This window comes from Meleagris gallopavo, chromosome 13, assembly GCF_905368555.1.
Source record: "Meleagris gallopavo chromosome 13, MGAL_WU_HG_1.1, whole genome shotgun sequence".
NCBI classification, from domain to species: domain Eukaryota; kingdom Metazoa; phylum Chordata; class Aves; order Galliformes; family Phasianidae; genus Meleagris; species Meleagris gallopavo.
In genome coordinates, this window is record NC_139416.1 from 15,213,775 (window position 1) to 15,223,546 (window position 9,772).

General features: G+C 39.9%; 1 protein-coding gene across 1 annotated transcript; it reads right to left on the reverse strand.

Annotated features, from left to right (window-relative positions):
* Positions 1 to 702: 702 nt before the first annotated feature.
* Positions 703 to 7,863, reverse strand: MPHOSPH6 (M-phase phosphoprotein 6). Its single transcript, XM_010718091.2, has 5 exons — positions 7,698 to 7,863; positions 4,822 to 4,934; positions 3,195 to 3,285; positions 2,097 to 2,194; positions 703 to 1,656 (listed from the first exon to the last, which is right to left on the reverse strand). Exons 1-5 carry the CDS (start codon positions 7,746 to 7,748, stop codon positions 1,515 to 1,517), a joined length of 495 nt encoding a protein of 164 aa, XP_010716393.1. The 5' UTR covers positions 7,749 to 7,863; the 3' UTR covers positions 703 to 1,514.
* Positions 7,864 to 9,772: the final 1,909 nt, after the last annotated feature.

Sequence of the window (9,772 nt, forward strand, 5' to 3'; positions counted from 1 at the left end):
CTTCTTTTCAGCCAGTGATAATATATGATCAAATTTTAAGTAATTCAACCGGTTGCATTTAATTAGCTCTGAAAAACTATCTCAGATCATGAATCACAGACTTTCCACCTGTACGAGGCTTCCTTACTAGGTTAGAAGTGTATTTCTCTTTCCATGTGTGACCCATCTTGAATATCTAACAAGGTGCTCTTGATATACAGATTATAGTTCATATATCACACATGCCAATAGACATAAGACTCTTTCTTCATATAATTGAGTTTTGTGTCTTGTTTCACTGAGTTCTTTAAAATATGGGAAAAAAAGAACCCTCGGGTCCACAATGGAATGGTCACTACTTGCAACAATCTAACAAATTCTTTTTTCTCCAGAAAGTTATCATCAAGGATGAGTAATTTAGACATCTAGATGAAGAAAGTAATAGATAAAAACTACTTCATTTTGAAAGCAAGAAGGCAGAGAACTGCTGTGATTTTAGACAAAACCACACTGACTTTTCTGTTTTCCAAAGCACTGACAAAAGGCTGTGATGTTTGGGTCCTAGCATTGCTTCAGTTGCCTTTGTTACATGCTGAACAGAAAAAAGCTCAGTCAACTAATATTTGGAGACATTCGCAGCCAGCACAAAACAGGATCATTTCTTCTATCTGACTGTATTAAGCATAATTGTTTTTTAACATTAAATTAGTTAAACCACAAACATTAACCACAAAAAAAAATAATCAGTTTTTATTAGCTCTCCAAACATGATTCTGAAAGCGTTATTATGCTTCTATGTTAAGATCAGGATAATTATAAGTTTGGAATTTTTTGGACGGAAAAAAAGACAAGATTAGCAAACTTTTTTTGGAAGACAGAAATTAAAGACTCACAATCTGCTCAAGTGTCAAACTGGAAACATTGCCCAATATTTGCCTTGCTCTAGGAAAAGAAAAGCTTTGCTATAAGTTCCTATTTTTAAATATGCTTTATAAAAAAATAAAATTAGAAAAATGGATTTTGTTTCTGTTCTTTTCCCAGCTTATTTGTCAAGCAGTTAAAAAAGAAAATGTTTCTGCTGGCTTTTTGAATTGAGGAGAGCAAAGGTTTTCATTTTCATAATAAAAATAGCAGCAAAAGCTGCACTGTGTCACTGGATTGGATTGAGCAAAGCTCATCTTTACTGCAAATACTTATTTTAGATGTTATCGTAAAATATAAATACTGTTGCTATTGATTGCACGCTGACACTCATCCTAGTTATGCACAACATTAAAAACAGCTGATGGGTTTAATATCCCACATGTTAAAAGCTGCTTAGTGAGGAAAGGATGTATGACATCCATTATATACACATCCACTTCAAAAAATGCTTGTTATGTGGACAGCAGAAATTTCAACGAGAATGGACTCAGATTTACAATTCTATCTTTTACATAAAATAGCAAAAACTCCAAACAATCTTCAGTTCTCGGTGCCGTATTTGCTATATTCGGTAGACAACATTTCTATTAGCTTCAGTTGTGCAGCTGACATTAATCCTGAGGTTTTAAGAACATTTTCCTAGCTTTCTTAGGTCTTGTATTACTGTTCTCCTCCTCATCTCCATCATGGAGAACACGCTGGTCTCTTTTTTTCATGAATTTCTTCCCTATTGTTCCCACCAGTGTTTCATATCTGTAAAGATAATTAAAAAGTGACAGTTCTTACTATAATCAGAGAGAAGTTCAACACAGGAAATGTAATCAACAATTTAACTATTGTAAAAAGCCTATCACAGGAAGCTTAAGAAGCACAAGTGCTACATGATCACAGATTAAATTATTATTCATTTTGATAGTTTAAGCTTTTTAGCAATCTGGAGCTAAGAGGGAATTAGCATAGAATACATGGATGTCAAAAGGTGGAAAACAGCTACAAGATTTTTTAACCCTGAAAGTTATGGAGATTCTACTGAACAAACACCAGAATTCCTGGCTAGCCAGTTCTGTGAAGTATCAAATGCTGTTTTTTTTTTGTTTTTTTTTTCCTACTTTTTATGTTTCTCCTCCCACAAATAATGCCTTAACATAGGACATATTTTATGACATAATCAGTATTGATTAGGAATAATGTACCTTCTGGCCATTTCTTCATCAGACACATCAGCCTCCATTTTATCATCCTCTTCAATTTCTTCTTTCTTGCTCTTAGAGTTTATTTGGACCATTAATTTCTGAAAATGAAGTAAGAAATAGCTTAAACATGTAACCCTGACAAAACGTCAGCTATGCTGAAATAGTGTCACTACCAGGAAAAAAGCATAAAAGGCAGGAATCAAGTTTCAACACTGCTTTCCTTCATTTCAATACCCCGTTTAAGCTATACCACAGGGCTACAAGAAAAGACAACATTCCTCCTTGTTGCTAAGCTAAGTTTGATTTGCTTTTGAGAAAAGAGGCAACAGAGAGACAGTTTTTTTCAGTGAGCTGCACTATTCAAGCATTCTCAACAGCTTGGCAGGCATCTTCAGGAGACCAGAGATTTAGTTTCTAATTTTTTTTCATTGTGATGCTAGTCTTTGAAATGGTTTTATTACAGTGGAAAAATATTTGCAAAGATCTACAACAAACTACTAGTATAAACCATGAAGCAATGATAGGCCTAATCACATTGAAAGCAAGTTCAAAATAACTCAAGGAATGCCCCATTAAATAAAGTTGCATAGCCTTCTGCATGCCTCTGGCTTTGTACTTTCATCTTCTTGTTTCAGTTCAGCAGTAACACTTTTATTACTATTTCAGTATGAAATAGTTGTGTGAGCATGAATCATGCTGGAAAGAAATGAAAGATCCTCTTGCCCAGAACTTCTACTTTGGAACCTCAAGCTCTTACATATACAAGTAAGTGCTGAATAAACAGAGCTGAATGTTTCTAAGATTGGGCTCTGAATTAAACAGGAGGAAGAACAGTGAGTTATCTTTTTGGTGAGCAGCATGTGGAAAAATCTCCTGAACTCAAGGAAGGAAAATCTGCAGGAGTCACATCCTTACTAACCACCAACACAAGGAGGTAAGAGGCTTCTGTTTCTCAGATGCTGCACTGATTGGCATTTTGGCTGAAATCACAGTTTTCCTATATAAGGAAGGTGCTGCAAAGGCCAAACAGCATGGAGTGTGAACACTGAAGTCCTCATTTCTGAGGGCTTCAATCCTCAAAAGACAATTAAACAGTACCTCAATTTCCGGATTGAATCCTTTGAAGGACATTCTACCGTAAAGTAGATCCTCACATGGCATAAAGCTCCTCTCTTCTATTATATAGCTCCTGCATGAAAGCCCAAACACAGCAGTTGTCAAACAGTGTGCTTTAATATAATCAAATTAAACAAACGCAAAAAGCATTTGCTGCCTTCCCCCACACAAATAAACAAAACTGCAGTGTATTTTATACCATCAACTACTTTCTGAAGATTAATTGCTCTGATAAATCTTTCAATACAAAGAGCTTGGAGTGCAAAGGAATACTGTTTGCCAGTAAAGCTGTGCCAGTTCCACAAGCAAAATTAACTCTCCTGACAGAAAGCACTCTTTGCTGGTTTGATTCCACCTACATTAATGCTTTTGCCAGAATAAAAATACCACATAAATATCACTCTCCAGGTGGCATTACTATACCAGCAAAAGCTTCTAATGAATTTTTCATTGTGATGTTACGCCTGGTATTATTTGAGTCTGTCAGGATATAAATGTGTAATTCTCTGTTCAGCAGAGACTTTCCCATTCCCCCTCCTCTTTTTTTCCACTTTTAATGACCCTGGAAAGAAAAGAAACACGATCCCAAACCATTCATAATAAATATGTTAGATAAAAGTACTTTCTTGAACTGTTCCATTCTTTTCCTCTCACACATATGCATCCCTTCCCTCAATCTCTTCATTTCCCAATTAAAGCAAGCTCCTACAACTACAGAAAATCATGATGAAGAGACCAAGCTCATTCTCCTACCTCAAGGCAGGACCAGCAAAACATGGACCATGAACAGCAGAGGTCTATCTGAGCTGTCCTCAAAAGACTTCCAGAGATGAAGAATCCCATCTCCATTAGACCATCTCATCCAATAGCCTCATTGTTACAGAGGCAATATCCAACCTGAACCTTCCTTGCTGCAGCTAAAGCTCAGATACCTTTCTGTCATACATGTCAACAGCCATGGAAAATAGCTTATAGATGAACTATTCAATTACAGTTAATTCCCTGGATCACAGCTTTTTATAAATTATATGTTTTCCTTTAGAAGAATCTTGTTCTCTTTTTAAAGGACAATAGTTCCCTTGCTATTTAAAGCACTTTTCGACATAGCATGAACGGATATTTGCTTCCCTATTAACTATGCCCTCCTTTATTTTTGCTTCATCCATTCTCTCTCCTTTTTCAAAAACAGGATTTGAAGTGATCTGTATTCAAAAAGATAGAACTTGCCCTGAATGGACCCAACCATGTGACTGGATTTCAAGTTACTCATACAAAGTTTCAAATTCTTTTTTTGAATGAAGGGAAAAAACAGCAATGAATGAATTTGTCCCTGCTTGAAAGAAACTAATTACATGCATCTAGAAGAAAGTGGGAGTGAGAGAAAACAAAGCATGAAGAAACAAAAGTAGGTCAAATGCTGGATTATTTAACCTTGAGAACATTTCTGGAAAAAAAAAAAAGGAAAAGCTGTACTCCTGGTTTGTTACTAGTTTTTTTTCCTCTTCGAATTGGTTAGTAATAATATTTCTTGTATAAGAAAAACAATTATATCCTGTTTGCACTATTAAAAAATCCAATGATGATAAGAAGTACAAAAGTAGAAGCTTACTCTTTCTCCTTTAGGTCTGGTAAATCAAGATACCAGTGTTCATCACTAATTATCTTCTTTTCCTCTTCATCGAGTTGTTTTTTAGTTTGTGAGTCCAAACCCCTTTGCATGAACTAAAAAGAGAGACACAACTTCAGGCTTTTTGAGTATGTTCTGGCAGGCAATAATTACATGACAAAAATTATCCATTACATACTATTTAACAGTTGATATAAGCAGTATATGCTTTTTGTGATCTTCTCTGAGCTTGGTTTGTGTTTGGGAAAACAGAGCAGAAGTAAACAACTGTGGATCACAACCACTACTGGAAGTCAACAGTCAGCCACATCCGTACTTGGATACAAAGACATCCCTGTGAGCTGGGATCTTCCTCTGGAGCAACAGAAAGCACCTCAAAAACGGCATCTGGCAGCAGGGCACATTCACACAGATACAACTGCAGCAAGAGGCAACCAGCACTGTTTATACACACTGATGTACCAAAATTGCTTTGTGGCCACCAAAACAAACCTGTCTGTGCAACAGCACAGAGGAATCTTATCTCAATGAATCTTACCTCTCTCATATAAGCAGCATCATTTCCGTGTTTAGCTAAGCCTGCAGGCTGACAGATAACACCACTGGGGCTCATCTGTCTCTTGAACGTTAGCAGAGACTTGGACATAATTTTATTCAATTAGTGTGAACTTGGCTTGGGGATAGAACCCAAGAAGCCATCACAAAATACTCGTCTCCCACAAAAACCATGCATTACAGAGTTTATTTGGAGTACACGGGTAATACGTGTATGCAATATACATCACATATAAACACTCACGCCTCCTCATCATTACAAAAAGCCCAGTCAAAACAAAACAAAACAAACCCCATCATGAAAACCAACATAGTGTTAACGTCTCATTTTCCATTATATTTTTATTTGTATTCATTCGTACAAGATCTTTAATGAAAGAAAAACTGACTTTTGTTTTCAAGTCAACCCAAAATATGTCAAAGATTTCCAATTAAAATTATAGTATCTGCTTGAGGAAAATGAGGGAATCCATCATGTGGAAAACCATATTGCTCAAGGAGATTGGTTAGCCAGTCAGAAATCTCAACAGGAGAAATTCTGCTACAAGCACACAATTAAATAATCATTTCACATTACATTTTAAATATTATGTTCCTAAAGATTACTTCAGGAATAAATAGATAAAAAATCTGATTGTATTTATCTGTAAACACATGTGGATGAATTAAAAATACATCAATGGGGGTAGGTGCAGAGTATGCATGTCAATAATCATGGGGCTATTTGGATTAGTTGGGACATGGATCAAGCAGTACAAGAACTAACTTACAGTCATATGACTCTATTATGCTAAAAGCAGGAGCCGTCTTTTGACATCAAGAGGTGAGCATGTACACTCTGCATCTCCATGAAAAGATCTGACCACATGCCACCTTTGAGAACCTATTGAATTGCAATGATCCATCTTATCCACACTTGCAGAGGCAACTGCTAAAAGATTATTAAGACATTTGTCAACAAGATCTGCAGAAAGGCAGCGCTGAGTACAAGATCTGTGTACAACCTTCTCAAAACCCACACACCTCTTTTAAGCTGGTTACTGCTGCCTGGTCTCTAAGCCTGCAAATGTCAAGGCTGGTTTTTCACTGCCTGAAGAAAATCTTAGAAAATCTAGCTTTTGAAATCTATGAAGGATTTAAAAAATGGCAAAATACAGCTGCATAAGTTTCACCTAAGAAGGGACTATTGCATAAAAATCAGAAAAAGATCAGCTATGCTACAATCCAGAGTCTTGCCTTCTTCTATACTGCTGCCTAACTAAGCTTAACATCCAATTGCTTTTGAGAGCAACATAGGAGGTGTTTTTGTTCCTTCTGTGAATTTTAGCCTATCATTAGCAGCACCTACTTACTGAGGTAAATATTTCACCATCTTACTGTATCAGGGTCCATTCTACGTGGCAGATTGAATCTGTCAGCTAAATACCTTTCAGCCAAGTGTCTAAAAATACAGCCCCACATGAACAGGGGGTAAAAAAATGCACAATGTTAAATGAAACACCACAAGCAAGAAGCCACAGAGGCCCATATAATCACAGAATGGCCTGGATTGAAAAGGACCACAATGATCATGTAGTTTCAACCCCCCTGCTATGTGCAGGGTTGCCAATCACCAGACTAGGCTGCCCAGAGCCACATCCAGCCTGGATGAATTATCAAAATGTAATGGATATCGTTTCAAAGAAAAGTTAATGGTAATCCAATTTTTAATAGATGCAGTCTCATCACAGGAGGATACTTTACTGAATTAGCTGTTGAATTACACAACGAGAACCAGAACCTGTAAATCTACCTGGCCTGAGACAAACAGCTGCAGGCGTGGTAACTGGCCAAGGTGTGTGTGTCTATGGGAAGAGAGGGGGTAAAAGTGGTCCAAGGCACAGAAGGACAAGGGGCACAAAAAAACAGTCAATCCCTCTCTAGGGCAGCTCATTACAGCAGCCCCTTGCTGGTGAAGTTGGAGCAGAGCAGTTCAGAAAGTTGCAGGGCTAAGCGAAAAGATAGAATTAAATACACGTGTTTGTACGTATGTAAAAGCATCGCGCACAGGACAGCGGAGACGCTCTCTGTGTCAAACAGCAGCCTTGTGCGGAGGTGCAAGAAGCGTAAATACCCCGAGTTAGCGAGGGACACTGAGATAGCAGCAGAGGCGCAGCCCCCATCGGGGAGGGCCGCTACAGCCTACAGCGCTGCCTGGCCCGCCCCATCCGCTCCCAGCGGCCCCACAGCCAGGCCCAGCCCAGCCTTCCTTTACCTCCCGTTCCCGCAGACCGGCCCTCAGCCCCCACCTCCCCCCACCTCACCTTCATGCGCAGCAGATTCTTGGACAGCTTGGTTTTCACCTCCCCGGCCATGGCAGCCGCGGCGCTGCCCGTAGGCCGCGCTGGATCCCCGTGCTCGCGTAGCGCCGCGGCCGCGCACGTTGGGGGGGGAGGAGAGGCGGGAGGAGGCGCTGGCGGCGCGGCTCCACCCTCCGCGTTCCGGGCCGGCTGCTGGCAGCGGGGCGTCCGCCCATAGCACGGGGCTGCGGAAGAAAAGGGCGGGGGGTGCATTGTTTGTGCGTGAAGTAACCGCAGCCGGGCTGTATAGAGCCGGTATATAACCGGGGTGGGGGAGAGTGCGCTCATAAGCAGGAGTGAAAATCAAGATGAAGTGATAAATTAGTGGAGGAAGTTTAGGTTATTTATTAGTGCTTGTTCGTGTTGTAGGCTTTTGGTTTTATTCATAATTTTCTGATGTTTATAATAGAAAAGGAAAGAGATGACAAAATCTTTCTCATATTGGCATTTGGAGACTGCTTGATTTATTCAGCTATCGTTTTTTATTTAAATAAGCATTGATTTCTGCTTGAAAAAAAAACACCAGAGTGTAGTCAAATGTGGTTAAAGCTGGAGAGCAAATAGATTTCAGGATGCTGCAAAAACCTTTGCAGCTCTGTTGGTCCTGAGTGATAGTTTTGGAGTTCACACTTGGCAATGCCATCTTTAGGCTGCCAGGCTGTCCTGATGGGGAAATCCTGATGAGGAGCTGTCAGCTGACACCCAGCCACCAGCAGGCACCACAATTTCTGTATATATCCTCATAAATCAGATTTCTGATGCCTGTTTTGACATTCAGCGCATAAACCAGGCAGTAAAGTAATACGAGTGAGAGTTCAAAACTGTAATGAGCCAGTGTGCTCAGAAAGACAATCTGGGAAGGAAAGTTCCCATATATGCAAGATGTAGGTCAAAGTGAGCTTGAAGAATTTTTGAAGATTTATGCTCTAATAGAATCCACAAAAATGTACAATAAAGGGCAAAGCATCACTGCAGTGGGAAAGAAAGAGGAGGAATAATCTGGATCCGGGCATCTTTACTACACAGTTAAGCTCAGAGGGTTAATGTAACCACAAACACAAATGAGCCACATCCACTTCAAGAGCAATCCTTGAAGTGGCGGGGTAGAAATATTTAATTCCCACATAGGCAAAGCAGCTTCATCTCCAGGCTCCAAAAATGAGCTGAATGTGCTCTGAAGTTCAAGGCCCAAATGAGAAGGTCTCTGTGACTACGGGATCTGTCCTGCTTCATTTGTCCCCATTGTGTTAGAACCTTCGTCATTAACAGTTTCCAACCCTTTCCATCAGAAAAAGCTGGGAAAAAGCTTGCAGTTTTCCAAACACAAATGTGCATCAAAGTGTATTTGTATGTTAGCAAACAAACCAGTAAGGGAACGCCTCCATTAGCTCCCCATTTTGGTCTTATTTTCTGTTTTGCATGCACTCTAATGGTGCGTTTGCTTTTTGTTGATCATTACACGTTGAAGCCTTGCCTTTAATTGCATGGCCTTCAATGTCACTCAGGGCATTTTCTGAGCAGTTTCAGCTAATTTATAGTCCGGAAACGTACTTCAAATGATTCTTTCTAAATACATTACTCTGCACCCATCAGCACGTCTCCAGCTACTATGTCTGGTTTGTGTGGTGCCCTTTGTGAAAGCTTTCCCCATTCCTTGCACATCACCCTCTCCTGCCTGCATGGCAACATTTCATCAGTCCATGCAGCCCCTTTCTTCAGCAGCCACTGCATATATCAGCAGCGTGATACCTTTGATGTGATACCACCAACTCTTTAATCTTTGGGAGCTGAGCCTAATAATTTAAAACGGCATGCAGGAGTGCTGGAAGCTGGGAGTGAGTGGTGTGAGGGGTTTTGAACTCTACTGTGGAATATTCTGGGTGCTCCCTGGGTTGGCATCCAGAGCCTTGGACCTGTGGTGTCCCAATGACTGTTGGGGTCTTGGTGCCATACCATGAGCTCACAGAGGTGTGCTGCTGGTTGTCTCGTGTGCCGGCACATCAGCCAACAATCCGCCTCAATGTGTGCAGGCAAGCAAG

What these genes read in the sequence shown, in the direction of transcription:
- MPHOSPH6 (XM_010718091.2), bottom strand. Translation starts at nt 7,748, where the DNA reads ATGGCCGGGGAGGTGAAAACCAAGCTGTCCAAGAATCTGCTGCGCATG. An exon ending in AGAATCTGCTGCGCATGAAG is followed by an intron (nt 4,935 to 7,697) that starts GTGAGGTGGGGG and finishes CTCTCTTTTTAG; the next exon opens with TTCATGCAAAGGGGTTTGGA. An exon ending in GATTCAATCCGGAAATTGAG is followed by an intron (nt 2,195 to 3,194) that starts GTACTGTTTAAT and finishes CTTCATTTTCAG; the next exon opens with AAATTAATGGTCCAAATAAA.